Genomic DNA, 19,539 nt, shown 5'->3' on the forward strand with positions numbered 1-19,539 from the left:
CGACAAAGTATCAGACACAGTTAGCTGAGTCTATGACACAGATTAGAGAGCTCTATACAAACCACAGTGCTGACTGGCATTGTGAAAAAGACAAAACGAATGCAAAAAATCACCAACACATGGAGCAGTTTGTTCCACCACTAGCATGTGGAAAACTGATGTTCCCATCTAATTTAATATTTCTGATCAAAGATCACTTTCAAAACCGATTGTGAAAAGACCTTGTGTAAATGCCCTCCGAAACACTTTTGAGACAGATTTAAATCTGAACATTGTAACTGATATTGATTACTCATTACCTCATACTGAAAAATACAGCCCTGGATTTCTAAACATCTAACTGAAATGTTTAGCAGTTGCTTGTAACATTTGTTATCTTAGGGGCTGTTTACACCTGATCACTTTATGCATTTTCTCTGATTAGATAGCTATCCGATTGTGAAAAGACCTTGTGTAAATGCCCTCCGAAACACTTTTGAGACAGATTTAAATCTGAACATTCAAACCACTTCAAAAGGTGGTCTGGGACGCATTCCAGGCGAAACTGGACAAGTGTAAATGAATCACTGCAGATGACAAGCTGAGTATCACTTCTGCCGCAAAACTGCCGCAAATGAAACTGGAAGTATGTTGCAGATGCTCAACACAAAATCATTTTCATTAAAAGTAGCGAGACTAAATTATTTTACGAGTGCTGATGCCGTACTCTCTTCTATTGCGGTCTTTGATCCTGAAATTGGCTGAAAATTGAAGAATAAAATGCAGCGCACATCTGTTACTTTTGTTGACGTGAACTCTGTTAAATTTGCATATAGCGCTGGAATTGAATATTGGATTTATATCCATTTTGCAGAGACACATTTATGTGGCCAAGTGTAAATGGAATGAATCAGATAGATATCCGATCACTAAAAACACATTAAGTGACCAAGTGTAAACAGGCCCTTAGATATCACGTTTGGTGTGCTTGTAGATTTTTTTCTAGCAATAACAGATGCACAGGTCAATCTTTTTTTTATTTATTTATAAACCAACTACAATGTAAAACCATGAAAGAAGTCCATTATCTCATTTAAAAGCCAAAAAAAAAAAAAAAAAAAAAAAACACAAATACCATGCTCTCTTTCTCTTTTCCTCTCATTTTGCCCAATTAGGATCTGATTGCTGTGTCATCACTAAACTCCAGACAACAGTTGCAGCTGGTAGCCGACTGTTCGGAAATAGACACTGAAAGAAAGAACTGAATAGCAGGGGTTGTGAACATGGGTGGGGGCTTAGAAGCTCATGCTTTCAGATCCCTTTGTGCCAATGGGAGGAGAGAAGTGGAGAGAGGGTGGACCAACCCTGAATCTACTGCCTGTTGTAAAGAAGGGAGGGAGAGAGAGTGGACTAGAAAAAGTTAGTGCAACAGAGGTGATGGACTTAGTCCAGTAAGAGTGACAGGGAACACACAAACTCTTCAGAGGGCTGAGAAGAACATGCTGGTGGACTTTCATTGCCTTCAAAACCCAGAGGAACCTACATCTACAGCAGTTAACACAGTTATCTGCTGATCATCTGAGGTCTTCAAAGCCCACTTCTCTTTATCTTCTTATTGAAATACTTGGGAATTTTTACAACTGTGAACATTTTAAAGGACTCCCAAGGACTTGCTATCTTGAAAGTCACACCTTGATTTAATTTTATTTTAATTTTAAATCTCCTTGAGAAGGCTTGAATTTGTACTGGTCAGAGTTCTTAAGTGAGGATTTGCGTCACCACACAAACAGAGGTGTTTAATTGAGGGCTTTAAGACTGAAGACCTTTCCACTGACACCGAGGACATACTGACAAGCAGAGACAGTGGGGGGTTACGACAGACAGAGAGAAAGAGAGAGTGGGAGTGAGTGGGAGAAGAGAGAGGGAAACCCCACAGAGCAATTTCTGCAAGTTGTGATGACTATTTCCTCAGAGGCACTTCACACTGTTTCTCCTGGACATTGACAAATTTCGAGAGGGTGCTGTCCAATAGACTGGAATCATCTGGTAAGGTTAAGGTGAGCCCCGAGGCTCTGCTCGCTCTCTAAACCTGTGTAATTGCATCCGGCTCACCCCAATGCATGTGCTAATCTTGGAATGAACTTTTAAACACCTGTTTGCGCTCGGCCGAGTCGCCTTTTTGTAACGTGCTGAGATCGGGGGTTGTTCTGTGTGCTTGGGTAATCGCTTCTAAGCTTCAGCCTCACACTAAGCTGCTGTCATGGGTTGTATGGATAACATCTGTCGCCTCGGGCAACATCTCGTTCTGATGGTTTAAGTGTAGGGTTAATATTTGCTGGGCTAAAAAAAAAAAGTCCTGCGGGTTGTTGAGGACAATGGAAGTGAGAGATTTGGGGATGGCGTGTTTTAGTGGCAACGGGTAGTTAATTGGTAATAAACACACAATGGCTGTTATCAGCGAGGGTCCCGGACGCAATCGAAGACAACAAAGCAGCCGTGTCAATAATGACATCTGTGAGCATTCATACCAAAAGAGTCATTCCCATGTGCTGTAAGAGTCTAGACAGGATTACGAACACACTGAGGTGTGAATGATGAAAAAGGAAATAAAAAAGTGGTATAAAACAGCATGAAAGGAAATGTGATGGTGGGGGGGGGGGTGTTGTATCTTTCAGTTTTATTATCTTGAATTATTGGTTTTGGAACTGGAGAAAGGAAAAGGAGAGGGATGCAAGACTGGGATGGAGGGATGTAAAGCAAGCTACACATCCCAATCCCAGAGCGAAATGATTCGATGGGACAGGATGCTGGAGAGTTGACTGTGGATGTGACTCTTTGTTTTATTCCCCAGGAAGCTTTTTTTTCCCATTTGTAGTAATCGGAATGGAGGCAGACTTCTGAATCAGGCTTTGTTCAGCCACAGTTCTGTTCGAATAAGAGAGAGCTTATGGGTAAAGATGTTTTCAAAATCAGACTAGTCTCCAGTGTTCTCTTTATTGACAGACATGCCATGGCAACAAAATACACAAAGCCCATAATTGCAACTGTATACAAAACACTCAGGATTGTTTATACAATGGTCTAGACCCAGGGTTTTTCTAGGGGTCCTAGAAGGTACTCCAGAGGTTTGCAGAGAGTATAATATATGTAGAATTGGCTTACATTCTCTGAGTATAAACTACTTATTTTGCAAGCATAATATATTAATGAAAATGTTTTAATGAAAGCTATCATAAAGTCTTACCTAAACAAATCTAGCTTTCTCATACTGGGGGTTCCTCTAGCTGCAGGGTCTGTAAACGTTGGAAGCTAATGGTGTAGCAGCATGATGTCATTAGTGTGGTCATAAGGTATTCATACCTACGTTTTGATATACTGTATGCAGAATGGTTTAATGTGGATGTATTGACTGTATCTAAAATGTATTTGCATTTACATATGCACAGTTTTAGAAAGGTTTGGAAGACGTACATATTATTTGTATTATGCATAATTCCTTTATTAAAACTCATGTAACAATACAGTAAATTCAATTTATTAATTGCAGGAATTCAATGTTTTATTAACCTAAAAGGATTTGCAAATACTTGCATGCCTGAAGTTTTCAGTATATAAAATTCTTCTTTTAGATGCTGCGGGGGTTTTTTGTATACTACTGTCCAAACATTTATTTGGATGCAATAAATTTACCAAAAAAATGACAGTAAAGTCAATTATAATGTTTTATTGTGTTTTTGATAAATCAAAAAATAAATTAAATAAATAAATAAATCTTACCTACCCAAAACTTTAAGAGTATCTACAATTTCTAATAAGATCATGAAAACTGTCATAAAATACCTAAAAACTGATAAAACATTTTAGTTGATTACAACTCAAATTTAGGTCTGCTCCTAACACAAAGCCTTCAGAAAACTTGGAATAACTTGGAATATAACTTTTTGGGCATTTTATGGTAGCTTGAAAGTTTCAGTCAGTAATTACTGTTATGGGAAAGGGCAACTTCAACATTCTGCTAAACTTCAGCATCAACATCTCCTTTTGTGTTCTTTGGAAGAAAAAAATGAATTGAGGAGAAGTACGCAATAGCATCATTTTTGGGCGAACTATTCCTTTAAATAGAATGTGACACTGCGGAACATAATTACACTAATCATGCATAAACAGGCCCATTGTTAACATGAAAAAGACCTGTGTTTACTCTCATTACTCTGTGTGCTCCGCTAACCTACATATTTCTGAAGTCAGAGTTAATTTGTAAGGGCACACAAGCACGAGTGTGAGGTGAGGACTTCATCAGCCTTCACCAGCCTCTGCGTGTGTGTGTGTGTGTATGAGTGTATGGCAGCTTGGCTCACCCTAATGAGGAGGGGCGGAATTCAAGGAATGCCACGCTAAGGTTGAAATGAGAAGGGCAGGCGAGAGAACAAGGGAATGATGGAGCGAGAGGGAAAGACTGAAAGAAGACATCAAGCAGTTGTGTTCTCTCAGCCCCTAATCAATGACTCAAACACTCTGACTGTGCCACAGTCAGACACATTCAGGAGTAATGACAGGTGATGTTAATGACTGCACTCTGCACTAATGCTATATGGGTTACGATCAGTTAAGATCAGAGTTCCATTTCAATTCATGAGTTGGAGTCAGAAATGAAGTGACCACAATAAACAACATGTTGAATTTGAATGACAGGAAAAGGAACTTACTGGATGTGAAATTCTTATAAAGGAAATTACATTTTAGTTTATTAGTTTATTAATTATATTTTTTTATGTATGAAGTTATCTATTAATAATTCAACAAATGATTATTTTTAAACAAAATAATTTAATATGCATTCATAATTAATTCTTGATGAGTACATTTGCTCCCTTACTCACAATATATATATTAATCTAAAATAAGTTAGATGGTACTATTCAATAAATACTATTGAAATTTACTATTTTTTTATATTAATAATAAAAAAATAATAATAAAACAAAGCTGTTCTTTTGAATCCTGTACAAATGTATCATGGTTTCCGCAAAAAATATTATGAATCACAACTGTTCAACACTGATGATAATCAGAAATGTTTCTTGAGCACCAAATCAGCATTACATTTAATCTTAGTTCAATACTGTCAAAATAACCTTTTTTCATATAATAAAATAAAATGTAGTTGTTACAATTACATTATATAATAAATTGAATAATATAAGTAAATTAACTAGAGCGTGCTTGGAAATAAAGCGGTTTCAAATAATGATTATTAACATAATTTAATAACCTAGACACGGTACATTGAGAATATGATAACATGTTTAATACGCTATTCTGAATAAGATTAAATGTAATCAATTTATGCAATACAATCCTGCATCCTATTTGCTACCTCATTTTCAATTCAATTTAAATTCAGGAATTAAGTATCATTCCAAAGTATATAAATAATGGTGCACAACTAGGCATACATTGTTTCCATCAGTTATTGTTCTTTTTAAAAGGGGTTTCTTTATTTTTTTATGAGGAATATGTGGAATAGTTCAAAAGCAGTTCAGTCATGCTGTAGCTTGTAAGTCATGCCACATCTGTAACAGAACACTGGACGAGATAATCTTTACTTTGGCCTGTCAGGGCTTCTCGAAGTGAGTGTCAGAAGGACAGGCTCTAGAGGATTTTGTTCCCTCCAAAGGAGTAATGACAGGTCTCTGGATTAGGCAGATGTGCTTTCTCTTGTGCTGCCACTCACACAGACATTTCACCACAGACGAAAGCATTTCCATTGTCTCTTTATGCTGATTGGGGAGCCCTAGCTCTTAGACTCAGGGTCTCCACTGAATTTCTGTATCACAAGCTCTCAAACACATCTTATGTTCCACTCAGAGAAACCACAGGTATCGCCCTTCCTAGACACGCACGGAGGCACAAGCTCACACACCACAGTAAAACCACATACCGCACGCAGTATTAGCTCACAAGAGATGCTGCCTGTATGATGCTGTCAGTATATCCAACATGTCACAAGTCAACCTATCATTACTGGTCTGTTACAGCGGCATGAGGGAGTTCCTTAGCCTCTCATAAAATACTCTCTAGTGGAAACCATCGTTATTTTTTCCTTTCAGGAAAAAGAAAGAAAAACTACTTTTTTCACACTAGAGTGATGCACTAGAGTTCAAAATTTTGAGGTCGGTAAGACTTTGAATGTTTTTTTTTTTTTTTAATGCTCAAGGCTGCATTTATCTGATCAAAAATACAGTAAAGACAAAAATATCATGAAATATAACAATTTAAAATAACTGTTTTCTATTTTAATATATTTGGAAATGTACTATAATCCGTAACTGAGACACAAATTGCGTCCTTTGATGTAACAAACAAGAGAGAGCTAGTCCATTTAGGAAATATCTGACACTGAATTCAGTGATTGACAAATCAGAATTGTGTATTCAAGATAATATACAGCATTGCCATGGACGACAGTGAGTATTCGAAAATATCTGACAATGAAAACAGTGATTGACCAGTCAGAAAAGAGTATTCTAGATCATTTAAATATCAAAACATGATGAATCAAATTTGACCTGAGCAGTTGCCTCGCCTGGAAAATCCAGGAGAATGCAGCTGTGTTTTGGAACATGGAAACTGGTTTCTAGCTGGTCATTAGCTTGTAAATCCTCTTGGACCAGCAACAGACAAGATACTAGTTGGTCACAGCAGTTTTAGGCTGTCAGGATTGTTTATGAACAAGCTAATGATGACTTTAGACTACCTAGAAAGCTACTGTGTTTCAAAACAGGATTTTCCAATAGGCGTCTATACAGTATATCCTTCTTGTCAGTCAACACCTTTTAAAATTTCTGACAATCAGTCTGTCAGTAAGATTAAAGAGACAACAGCAGTTTGTGAGGAGCGGGACAAAATTGTCTTAACCCCTTAGCATTCCTGTAAAATTTGGCTCAAACGCCTAAAACACGCAGTGTACCGCGGACAGTAAAGTGGAACGCTTACAGATTAAAAAAACATGTCTAGACCGCAGAATGGGGACATGAGAATGACGAGTTTTCATGGGACAGAAAACAGCAGGATGTTTATGTCTCACATCTTTCTTTTTTTCAGTGACGATTATATAACTTAACATCAGTAGCTGGAAATACAAAAATAGTTTGGAAGCACAAATAAGACAGATACAATGCAAACAACTGTTAAATCATCTCTAATGTATGTGTGCAGTTTAAACAGTAAGAACATGAAGGGTCCTGTCAAAGCTGAGTGAAAAAGAAGGATGAATGGAGAGAGACCACAAGAATTGCAATTCCATTCTATTAGAAGAATATTTCTGCACTGACCCAGCGATGAAGTCATGATGTGGACAGACAGATTGCAGGTTTCCAGTGCATTTGCTGACTTCATCGCCAAAGGTCTGTTATTGTGGTTACTGTGCATAAACAACCACAATAAAATAAACAAGCTGAATTTTGTTTGCATCAATCCTCCATCTGTTCAACAGAGACAGCTTGACAAGCAGATATGTTAACACTAGTGGTAAAATGTTTCAACCAGTAAAAAAATCCATCCATTAATGCTAATATTTCTAAAATCTCCCTGATGTTAACACTGAACTAACTCCCCTCTGGCTGTCCTCCCAGAATATGTTATAAAACTAAACTAATGAGCACAATCCCCTTTTCTCCAGATAATTCCCAAAAAATTCTGCTGTCAGCTTTGTATGTTTTCCGTGCCATGATGATAACAGGCTGACAGAACATTTTGGACTATAAAATGCTAATTTGTTTTTCTGATCTTGGTCATTAATAATTAGAGTTCATGAAATTGCTCAAATATACAACAGACAGATTGTCAGATGGAGCATAAGTGGTGCCTTTTTTGTGACTCTTTCTGCAGGTCTTCCTAATGAGTGAATCACTGAATCATTCAACTGATTCATTCAAACACACTGATGCATTCATGCACAAAACAAGTGACAGTCTTTATGAACAAGTAACTGAATTATTCACTCGATGAATAATGAAATAACCAGATGAAATAACTGTCTTTATTAGTGGGCCATTAAATAATTCACTTAAGCAATTTGTTCATACCCACTGATTCATTCATGTGTGAAACAAGTGACGGTCTTTATGAGTCAGTCACTGAATCATTCACTTAATCGATTCATTCAAAAACACTGTTTCAATCAGGAACAAAATTACTGACTTTATGAGTGAGAAATTAAATCATTCATTCAAACAATTCGTTCAAAACAACAGATTCATTCATGAACAAAACAAGTGGAATCTTTATGAGTGAGTCAATAAATAATTCACTCAACTGATTAATTGAAAAACGCTGTTCCATTCATAATCCCGAAACAAGTAATAGTCTTTATGAGCAAGTCATTGAGTTCTTTTTCCAAGTCAACTGATTTGTAAAAAAAAAACGATTCATTCAGAAATTAAACACCCCTATTGTGCATTGCTCGAAAAAGCAATGGTTAAAAGGAACGGTTTTAAATGTAAGTTATTTGACATTAATGTATTTTTGACAGAACTGCTATGTAAAGAGATGTCACATGCTAATATTCAGTTTCGACCTGTGAATGTACATGTATGTGGAGATCAGGAAACCTGCTCGCAGTGGGTCAGAATGATGACTCCGCAACTTAATCCACCAGCAGCTTTCAATTTAAGTAAGAATTAAAGACGAAGCACTCTAGTTATACTTTCTATGAAGAAGTGTTCTCCAAAGTTTTTACAGGCATCCTTCCACTTCCCACTGAGTCCCCTCTTCCAGACATCCCCAGGCTGCTTTTTCATTAATATGCTCACTCTCTTTGATACTTGGGATAAACAACACAAAGTGTCTTCAAGTCATGAATATAAAAGGCCATCTGTTGTGTCTTTATGTAACTAGTCTTTTCATTGTGAATAAATAAATCACGTCATACCTTCCTGGAGACTGAAATCAAATGACAGACATCCATTGGAAGCAGGCTTCAGATTTGCTCTGTCTTTGCAACTATAATAGCAACATATGTTATCCCTCATACAATCAGAACACACCCTCCACATTTTACATTACATTTTGACATGCATACCAAATGCGTTCTTATGTTTAAAAATGTGAGACATAGCACAGTGAAAAGTAAAAGAAGACAGGTTCAGATAACCAAATGGTGTCAGCGAGAACTCATTCATATGGCAACTTACCAAAGCAGAGTCCTGCCAGGACACCCATGATGACCAAATGATCCATTCAGCAGAATTAAACACTCTGTGTCACTCTGCAACTCAGGCAGCTCCACTGCTCTATGGGACATATGGTTTTTGTATGAGGTGTGGGTGGCCAAAGCTTGCCTGATTATGGCACCAGTGTTGTGTGTATAATAAAACTATTTAAAAAAAATTGTTAATTTAAAAATAAGTTTAAAAAATATATATAATTTTAAGATTGTTTAACTGACAACACTGAACAATTTAAAAAAGTTAAACAATAGAATAAGCTGAAGTTGAGACCAAGTTGAAAAAAAAAAAAAGAACAGCAGTAAAGTATTTTTTTAATATGTTCATTTATTCAATTTACATTAACTTTCTGAATAAAGTGATTTGGAATAATGAATCAGACAATCTAATGCAACATACTGTACAGTATGACAGAGAAACGTTTAGGACGAACTGATTTCCTAGAATAAATCAAGCTTGCCAACACTACATGTGAGAGAGAGGATGCTGAGAGAGTGTTTGAGTGAGATCCAATAAAACCCAATCTAACCCCAGACAAGGGTCGGCCTGTCTGCTTCTCCATCAAGGCGGAAGGAACATGGTGACTTGCCAGACCATTACTCCCAGTGAAACCTAATCTATCCCCAGAGATCAAGAGCTTCCATGGCTGGGTTAGAAACAGGGGTAGCTCACTGACTCCTGTTGTAATGAGCTCTCTGGCATGACATACGTTTAGTTAGGTGCCAGATCTCCTGTCTAGATCAGTTGGGGTTGTGTTAGCTTGGTTAAGATAGGCCTGTTCAGACAGATGGAGGGGGAAATTAACCTCATGCCTCCCATAGGCCTCAAGGATGGACAAAATATATCCTTAAACCCTTAGGGTGGTGTCAAAGTAAATCTTTTGAGGATTACAGTTCTGACTGTTCCAAAATGATTTAACGAATTGTATGCACAAAGGCAACTTTGATTGTTGTGAATTATATGCTTTACCTGGGGGTCAATTAAACACAAGAATGTCCATAAAACACATAGGCACGTTTCTTAAGGTACAAGTGAAAGTGACGTGACATACAGCCAAGTATGGTGACCCATACTCAGAATTCGTGCTCTGCGTTTAACCCATCCAAAGTGCACACACACACAGCAGTGAACACACACACACCGTGAACACACACCGGAGCAGGGTGGAGAGAGCGCTGTACCCCGGGGAGCAGTTGGGTGTTCGGTGCCTTGCTCAAGGGCACCTCAGTCGTGGTGTTGAAGGTGGAGAGAGCGCTGTACATTCACCCCCCCACCCCACCTACAATTCCTGCCGGCCCGAGACTCTAACTCGCAACCTTTGGATTGTGAGTCCGACTCTCTAACCATTAGGCCACAACTTCCCCCTGTACGGTCACGCTTGTGAAATTTTATCGAAATTTAGCTGGCAAAAAGGTCAAATTTTTGTTTTCAATAGTGTAGCGATATTTGATACATAACTCACACAGAAATCACTTTTAAACCAACAGCTTTCTATTGGTCAAAGTAACAAACTTGTTGCAAAATCTGCATTACGAAATCATCCACCCTTACCCGAAATTCAACAATGGTACCAATGTGACCACACTTTTAGAAATGTAACCAGTATTCATGGTGTTGAAATTTTCAAGAACATTTTGCATTTAATGACTTAAAAATGTCCTGTAGACCATCAATAAAAGTAACTATTTTTTTTTTTTTTTACAGATATCATGAATTAATTAAAAAATATTGAATTTTTGGCATCACATGATACAACCTAAACTAATCTTGACAGAAAAAGTCTAATTGTTTCAAACTTAATGATTTTAACACAAGTCAAAAGGGTCTGCCTGTGTCCTCTCTATGACATCATTTTCTGTTTTCTGTTTATCTGCATGTTTTATCTTTCTCTGCATGTTTATCTGCATGATAAGCAACGAAGCCATTTTATTAACATTTGTTCTAAAAAAAAAACATCATGGCAAACTACTTGAGGTTTTGAAAAATATATTTTTAAAAGAATAAAAAAATAAAATAATTCTCCATTCATGGAATTCACAGGTGTGTGTGGTCATGGATGTTCCTGCCCTAGTATGGCTGGTGTTGCTCCTGGCGAGTGGACGGCTTCCTGAATCGGAGGGCAGCACTCAGCAGTTTGACAGCAGTGATGAAGGTCCGGAGGTTGAATTCCTGTCGACCTCTCGCACACGAAGGGCCCCCGAGCCTCCTCCGCAAGACAAGTGCTCCTACACATTTATCGTACCCCAGCAGAAGGTTAGGGGAGCCATCTGTGTGAACTCCAAGGAGCCCGAAGCTGTGCTGGAAAACCGTGTCAATAAGCAGGAGCTGGAACTCCTCAATTCTGAACTACACAAGCAGAAGAGACAAATCGAGACTCTGCAGCAGCTTGTAGAAGTCGATGGCGGCATCGTCAATGAGGTGAAGCTTTTGCGCAAGGAGTCCCGTAATATGAATTCCCGAGTGACGCAGTTATACATGCAGCTGCTGCATGAGATCATCCGCAAGAGGGACAATGCGCTGGAGCTCTCGCAACTTGAGAACAAGATCCTCAACCAGACCTCCGAGATGCTGCAGCTTACAAACCGCTATAAAGATCTGGAGCATAAGTATCAGCACCTCGCCTCACTGGCCAATAACCAGTCAGCGCTAATTGCTCTTCTTGAGGCACAGTGTCAGAGAGGACCACCAATTGTGGTCCCCAGGGTACCGGTCCAGCCTCAGCCCCAACCGCAACCTCAACCCAGACCCTCACCACCCCTCAATAAACCCTACCAGCCGCCAACCTTTAGCCGCAACAACCAGATTACCAACGAGATTCAGAGCGATCAGAACCTCAAAGTGCCACCTGCCCCGCTTCCCACCATGCCAGGAGGAACTCACAGCCCATCCACAACAAACAAACCCTCCGGTGAGTCTCAGCTTCATTCCTCCAGAGTTCCATGTACTATTTGAAGGGAAAAACTGAAATAAGAATAAAATACTTGCATTTTGAGGATACAGATTATAGGTTCTACAAAACTTTCCTCTAGAAAACAAAACCAACATGCCCCAACTGTCCAACATTTACACTACCCTTTTAAAAAAAAAAAAAAAATAATAATATTTTCATTCAGGAAAGATGCATTAAATTGACCAAAAATGACCTAAAATGGTCTAAAAAGACCTCTTTTAACTTTTTGAAGTAGAAAAATGTGTACATAAATGTCAGAAGCAGCATCAATAGTTATTGACATTAAATAAATCAAAGTGTGATATTTCCATTTGATGACTCTTGTGTGGTTTTCAGTTCTCTCACAGTCCTCCATCATTATTCAGCACTGCCTATCAAAGTTCATTCATCTCAAATTCTCTCAGCATAGCGGCTCCCACACAGAGACGTGGCGATAGAGCATCTGTTGTTGTCTCAGCTTTGAAATGCCAGCATCTAGTTTGTTTATCTGGTCAGATGATGAATATCATAAACAATATTTTGTGTTGAGTCATACCCATGGGTGGCATTGTTGCACAAGACAACAAAACATTATGATCTATTTAATACAATTGATCAGTTTCAGACTGAATGTTAAATTTCATTTTACATGCTTTTGATGGTCAAAAATAAAAAGCATAAAACATAAAATTATAGCATAAATAACCCAAAAAATAAATAAAATAAATAAAAAAAAAAAAATAAACAAATTTAATATTCTAATTTATATATATATATATATATATATATATATATATATATATATATATATATATATATATATATATATATATATATATATGTATGTGTATGTATATATATATATATATATATATATATATATATTATGTATATATATGTATATATATACTATACGGTTGGTTTTAATGAACACGTATGTTTCTCAATCTCAGTCAAAAGGAACTTTCATGTTTTTTCAGCATTTTTTTTATGTGCTTATATTAATGCATTCCAATACTATAAGAATATCATAATATCACTTTTTGCTTATATCATCCAAACCAAAACCAACATATATATTTTGTCCATTTATTATTTAAACCAAGACAGCGAAAATGAAAAAGGCATCTTTCATTGGCTATATTTCCACTCCATCTGGTGACATGAGCAATTTCCTGGCTAGGTCTGCCTGCATTAATAGCAGAAGGTTACACAAATTCTCATCAATGAGAGTCAAGCTTTCACAATGAGACTACAGTATGAAAAAGAGCTCTGGAAAGAAACAGAGGGAAAGATTCTGGACAGAAAACAAAAAAAAAAAAAAAAGTGAAGGAAAATGACTGAAAAGGTCTACAGTTGCTGAGTTGGGAAATGCACTGTTTTTGCCCGCAAAATTTTGCTCAAAATACACTAATTTAACTGAACCTTAAGGCGGGAGTTATGGCCCTTATAACCCGAAGGTTGCGAGTTCGAGTCTCAATGCCAACAGGAATTGTAGGTGGTGGGAGTGAAGTACAGCACTCTTCCACCTTCAATACCATGACTGAAGTGACCTTGAGCAAAACACCGAACCACCAATTGCTCCCCAGGCGCCGGAGAAAAATGACTGTCCACTGCTCTGGGTCTGTGTTCACTACTGTGTTCTGTGTACTGTGTGCACTTAGATGGGTTAAAAGCAGAGCACTAATTCCGAGTATGACTGGAGAAGAAGAACGGGAGGGAAGGAAACAGAACTCTTTTGAAGTGAAGTCATTTATTCCAGTGTTACCAGACATGCGTGACCCAGACATCCCACACAAACACTGCGCTCTATCAGGTCTGGGTCTTCCTGCTAGAGAGAAATGGTCTGCTGATGGATTTGCAAAGTTGTTTTAACATGACCCACACCACTGAAAATCTGTAAGGGCTCTCAGTTTCCTCTTCCTCCCTTCTTCCTACCATATCTCCTCTAAAGTTCCCTTGACTTGATGGATTCATGTTCATCTGCGGTTCAAAACCTCATTCATCTCTGCGAATGTTAGCCAGGATCTTTGTAGTAAAAAGCTGATTTTCTTCCAAAGTCTTTCTCTTCTGCCATTACACTGTTTTTGTTCAGATGTCTCTCATTCCATCTCTCTCATGTACACCTAATCTAAACTTTGTCCATTTGTCTCCCAGACATAACAGCTGCCTTTGTCTAAACTTGTCTCCATAAAGCCCCATAAAAACAAGGACCAAAATATTGTCACTTTAAAACAGCAAATGCCACAGGAAATTAGAAGTCACTCATCTACTCATTAATATCATTGTTCTCACTAGAAACAAATGATTCAAATAATGAACCTTTGAACCTGTTTTCAGCTATTCTGTTCTGTTCCTGTCTTGATTTCTTTCTTTTCTTCATATACTTGGTTTGGCACTAATTTTGGCATTAAGTGGCAAGTTTCCATGGTGTAAAATGTTCTACGACCAATTAAACAGAAGGGGGCTTAAAAGGAGTTTCTAATTTGCTGACAAGCAGACTTCTCCAAGGGAGAACAAGAAACTGGCGACTCCAAGATAATGAGGCAAAGAATGTGGAGTGAGGTACTTTTATTAAGATTAGGACAAAATGTGCTCGAAATTTAGCACAAAACACTGATAAAACCTGTAATCTAGAATTACTTTGGGCAGAATAAAAACAAAATTTGCGAAACAGAAATAGAGTGAGATTCAAAGTTTGAAAGAAACAGTAAAATTCTTCTAATTCATATAATTCAATAATAAATATCAAATGGTAAGATATTTTATATATGAAACAAAATTTGTAAAATATATATGAATACAAATGTTGAATTGTAAATATTAATGTTATACCAAAAAAAAATTATTGAACATTTATTATATATTACACTTATCAGATTTTTTACTTAATTGGAAATTTTTCAATTTCTTTATTGTTATTAATACTAATACTACCACAAGTAATAATTCTTCTTATTATTAAATATATGATAAAATTCAATAACAGATGTCTGAATGTGTTAAGTCAATAAAAAAAAAAATAAAAAAAAAAATAAAACAAGATAATCCATTGACCCGATAGAAAAAAAAAGCTGTTTAATACATGCTCCTCCTGGGATTGTGAATGCTGGAATGGATTCAGTTTTGTTCACAGTAAGGGGCTAATGAGCCACTGCGTTGTTATCTTAAATTTTTCAGGTAATGTGATGGCTCCTATTCTGGCATGCAGTTAAAATCAGCCAGCCAGAGAGATCTCAGAGACACAGACAGAACCCGGCTCAGTGGAGTGTGCACCGGCGGTCTGGGGTCTGTTATCATAAATGCAGCCAGAAATATCTAAGTTATTAAATGAAAAGAGTGTGGATTTTAAGTACTGCTACAAGTGAAATACAAGTGAAACTGACTGGAGTAACATTTTGGTACAAAAAGAGGTTGGAGTGGCTGTAAGTGAGAGCCAGCCATCAGGCATGAGGCCTACTTTTTATAAGCTACAAGTTGAGAGTAAACACTAAAATGTTCCAGGCTACTGTAAGTAAACCACAAGGCCTCCGCAATGCTTTGGGGCTGAGATGTAAGATAACTGAAAGGCCGTCTGCCAGATCGGACAGTAGGGAAGACATGGTTAAAATACACAAACAATAATGTAACGAGAGATCATTCAATTCAATTTAAATTCAAATGTATTTTTTATAGCGTTTTTCACAAAACACATTGTTTCAAAGCAAAATCATCAAACCAAATCATCTGCTTCAAGAGTTTAAGTCTACTTTCCCTACTGAAAAGATTATCATATGAAGCCTGTCACACTTTTTAATTAGCATTATTAGCTTCATCCGCTAGGCTAAGCTAGTGAATAGCATATTTGTGCTGCTCCATTCGGTAGACCAACACCAAACCAGCATAAACCAGCCAAGACTTACATGGAGATTTCTCCTTTGGTGGTCTTCCTCCAAGCTGGTTTAGTGCCCAAGTTGGGAGACCAGCTTAGTCTGGTTTAATATGTTTTTCTTTTTCAAACAGGGTGTGTATCAACTTGTGTCCTGTGTTTACTATTTAAAAAAAGAACATCAGAGTGAAAAAAATAAAATAAAAAATAAGGGAATGATTTTGAAGACAGACAGCTAAATTATAGATGTTCTTTTGGTTCTCATTGGAAAACTATGAAAATTGGAGCCATTTTTGACACATCCCTATAAAAACACTGTTCTATGCCCAGGGAACTTTGGAAGTGCTTGCTAATCTACTTGCTACTGCATTATTTATCAAATGGGCCTTTCTTTGGCGTCCGTGCCAGCGTTATGTTTGGCTGAAAGAGCAGTGGCAACTTCCCAGCCCAGAATGGCAGCCAAGGTCAATCCTCTTCTTATGTTAAAAGCTTTTCCAGCTGTGCCACGGACGAACAAGAGACCTAGCAGGAGTAGATGCAACTGAGAATGGCGTGCAGAGGGATCTTGAGTATGATTTCCTTTGATTATACAATTGCTTCAGCTTAGCACCTGAATATCTCTTAAAGTCAACAAGTAGTTCTGTCCATCACCGTGCCATATTCTCATATACAATTTGACAGCAACAGGCAGGAGACTTTCTATAAAAAAGACAAAACTTCTCTGAGAATGTATGTTAAATTGTGTTAATCTTGTGTGTTAATCTTGCTTTTTTTTGTCGGTCCCTGGAAGGATTGTCTGGAGGCTCTGGAGGACGGTCACACTAACAGTGGCATGCATCTAGTGAAGCCAGAGAACACCAACAAGCTGATGCAGGTGTGGTGTGATCAAAGACAGGATCCTGGCGGCTGGACGGTCATCCAGAGAAGAATGGATGGCTCCGTCAACTTCTTTAGAAACTGGGAGACATATAAGGTGAGCCAGGAATGGAAATTCTGGATGATAAATTCTAGACATAATTATTATGATTATCAATGTAAAAACAGGGGAAATGAGCAGTCTCATTAAATATTACATCTCTAAAGTAGACAGAAGTGATATATGCCTTCCTTTAGCAATGGTGATAAATTTAACAAACAAGTGAATTTATGTTTCTGTGGTAACAACTTGCTTATGTTTTACCTTTGTCACTTAATGTCACATGGTCTATAACTCTTCACATAAGCTGAACCGTATGGCAGTTAACATACAGAGCCATGCACTTAAAGAGGTTTAATGAGCAACATATGCCAAGCAGAAACTACCACACAGTGCTGAAATGCCTCAATGCAAATAAAAACCATTTAATGTTACTCAACATTAATATGATCTATATGTATGTTTTATATATGACATATACAATATTCAATATAATAATATCTCAAAATATAATATTATCTCAGAAAGATGCCTATCAATGCAAAGAATGTGCTGGCTAATGAAAAGCCTACCAGCAAAACAAAAAAGGAAAAAAGCAAATGAATTTTTTTCAGCCTCAAGGACACGACAAAATAATATAGAGCAAGTAATGTACACTAAAAGAAATATTTTACTTGGTCCATCAAATACTCAATGGCAGGTGCTCCTCTGTTTTATTACAGCAAGGCTTTGGAAACATCGATGGAGAGTATTGGCTGGGCCTGGAGAACATATACTGGATAACCAACCAGGGGAACTACAAGCTGCTGGTCACCTTAGAGGACTGGTCTGGACGCAAGACATTTGCAGAGTACGCAAGTTTCCGCCTTGAACCCGAGAGCGACTTCTATAGGCTTAGGGTGGGCCGCTACCATGGCAACGCTGGTGACTCCCTAACTTGGCACAACGGGAAGCAGTTCACCACTCTGGACAGGGATCATGACGTATACACAGGTATCAGTAAAATTAGATTTAGATATTAGATTTTATAATTTATTTACTGACCCATACATATCTTACCTATAAATATGTTTGTTTGTTTTTTCTCAGGCAACTGTGCCCACTACCAAAAAGGAGGGTGGTGGTATAATGCCTGTGCCCACTCAAATCTGAATGGCGTGTGGTACAGGGGAGGTCACTACCGCAGCCGCTATCAGGACGGCGTGTACTGGGCTGAATTCAGAGGAGGTGCCTACTCCCTCAAGAAGGTTGTGATGATGATACGACCCAACCCCAACACCTTCCACTGAGCAACACATAAACACAGGGAATGAACTGATTACTGCTCCCCCATGGTCGCCGTTCACCCTATAAAGTGCAATTCATTTGTGGTTTGGCTTCCTACGTAACATAGTTAAATAACATATGTGGCAAAAGGACAAACAGTGTCTTGGCTGATGTACTGTAGCTGAGAGGGAACACCAAATTGTCAAGGACTGCAAAAGAAAGCTCTATTAAGTGCTATTTACAACACAGAAAATGAAGTGTGATGAATTGGCCTGTTTTTCTTACAATAACTGTCAGTAGGAAGTCATCTAAAAACATATAATGAACATGATGTGCTTTTTCACTCTAGTTCAGAAAATTCAAATGAAACCTGTTCATCTTTAAATATACAGTGCAATTGTGAATCTGTTGTCAGTTGTTAAGAATTATTGTATTAAATAGTATCAGTTCTAAATAAGACACAGGACATCCAATCCAGTGATAAATAGCGTATGCTTTCCTAGTTTATTCAAAGCTAAGAGAATATATATTTCCTGATGAGATAATTGATTTATTTCAGGAATGTCATGTTTAAAATTCATAGAATATTGTCGTAAAAAAAAAAAAAAAAGCGCAATTAAACATAAAAAGACCTCTTAAAACAGTCATCAATTGCTCCATCTAAACTGTATTTACTGTGTAAATTAACTGTTGGTGTCAAATGAGATCCAATATGTTTATGTACATATAAGCATAATATTGTTGAAAATAATGTGTAATTTGTAATATACTGTAAGTGTAACTGATTTCCCCAAGTGCTGTCAAACTGTTTCAATAAAACATTTACAACAAAAGACTTACACCTACAATCAATTTAACATAAATCAACAAAAACCAACATACAACAGCTCTAAATAATAAAACTGAAAAGATAAGTGACAAGTTCATGAGCCAAAGTAAAAGGGAAAAGCACAAGTAATCCATTCAAAAATGCTACAAACAACAAATTCGCTCTGTGACTCAGTAAAAAGAAATGTTATATAAATAAAAATATAACAAGCTCCAGTGAGCAGGACATTGAGCAACTTGGTTGGAAATCTAAGAGGCAATTGTATTTGAGGATTTAAAACCAGAAATCTAAATTTGAACATTCTGATTTAAAATAAATAAATAAATAGGCTGGTTTAGGCTATTAGTTTCTTAAGTAGTTCTCAAGCTTTATTAAGGCTAATGGTTTTTAAAGCGTACATTTCTGTTGTTAGTGAAGCTGGTAAGTTACTGGCTTTAATACTTTCAAAACAATTTCATTTTCAAAAAAAAAAATAAAATAAAATAAATAATCATGATTTTACAACATGTGATGCTGTGCAATTCC

At 37.2% G+C, this 19,539-nt stretch overlaps 2 protein-coding genes across 4 annotated transcripts in view; one reads left to right on the forward strand and one right to left on the reverse strand.

The window, feature by feature from the left end:
• The window catches only part of LOC109052592 (ras-specific guanine nucleotide-releasing factor RalGPS1-like), an 85,667-nt gene that overhangs the window by 33,075 nt on the left and 33,053 nt on the right, over nt 1–19,539 (reverse strand). The window lies entirely within an intron of this gene.
• On the forward strand, nt 1,369–18,806 carry LOC109080266 (angiopoietin-related protein 2-like). Of its 2 annotated transcripts, none has more exons than XM_042762491.1 (5): nt 1,369–2,036; nt 11,247–12,112; nt 16,781–16,976; nt 17,642–17,912; nt 18,009–18,806. In XM_042762491.1, exons 2-5 carry the CDS (start codon nt 11,259–11,261, stop codon nt 18,206–18,208), a joined length of 1,521 nt encoding a protein of 506 aa, XP_042618425.1. In that variant the 5' UTR covers nt 1,369–2,036; nt 11,247–11,258; the 3' UTR covers nt 18,209–18,806. The 2 variants fall into 2 exon arrangements, with proteins under 2 accessions (XP_042618425.1, XP_042618426.1); XM_042762492.1 differs by having other exon boundaries at nt 1,369–2,025; nt 11,249–12,112.

The sequence above is a fragment of the Cyprinus carpio genome, chromosome A8 (assembly GCF_018340385.1).
Source record: "Cyprinus carpio isolate SPL01 chromosome A8, ASM1834038v1, whole genome shotgun sequence".
In the NCBI taxonomy this organism is placed as follows: Eukaryota; Metazoa; Chordata; class Actinopteri; order Cypriniformes; family Cyprinidae; genus Cyprinus; species Cyprinus carpio.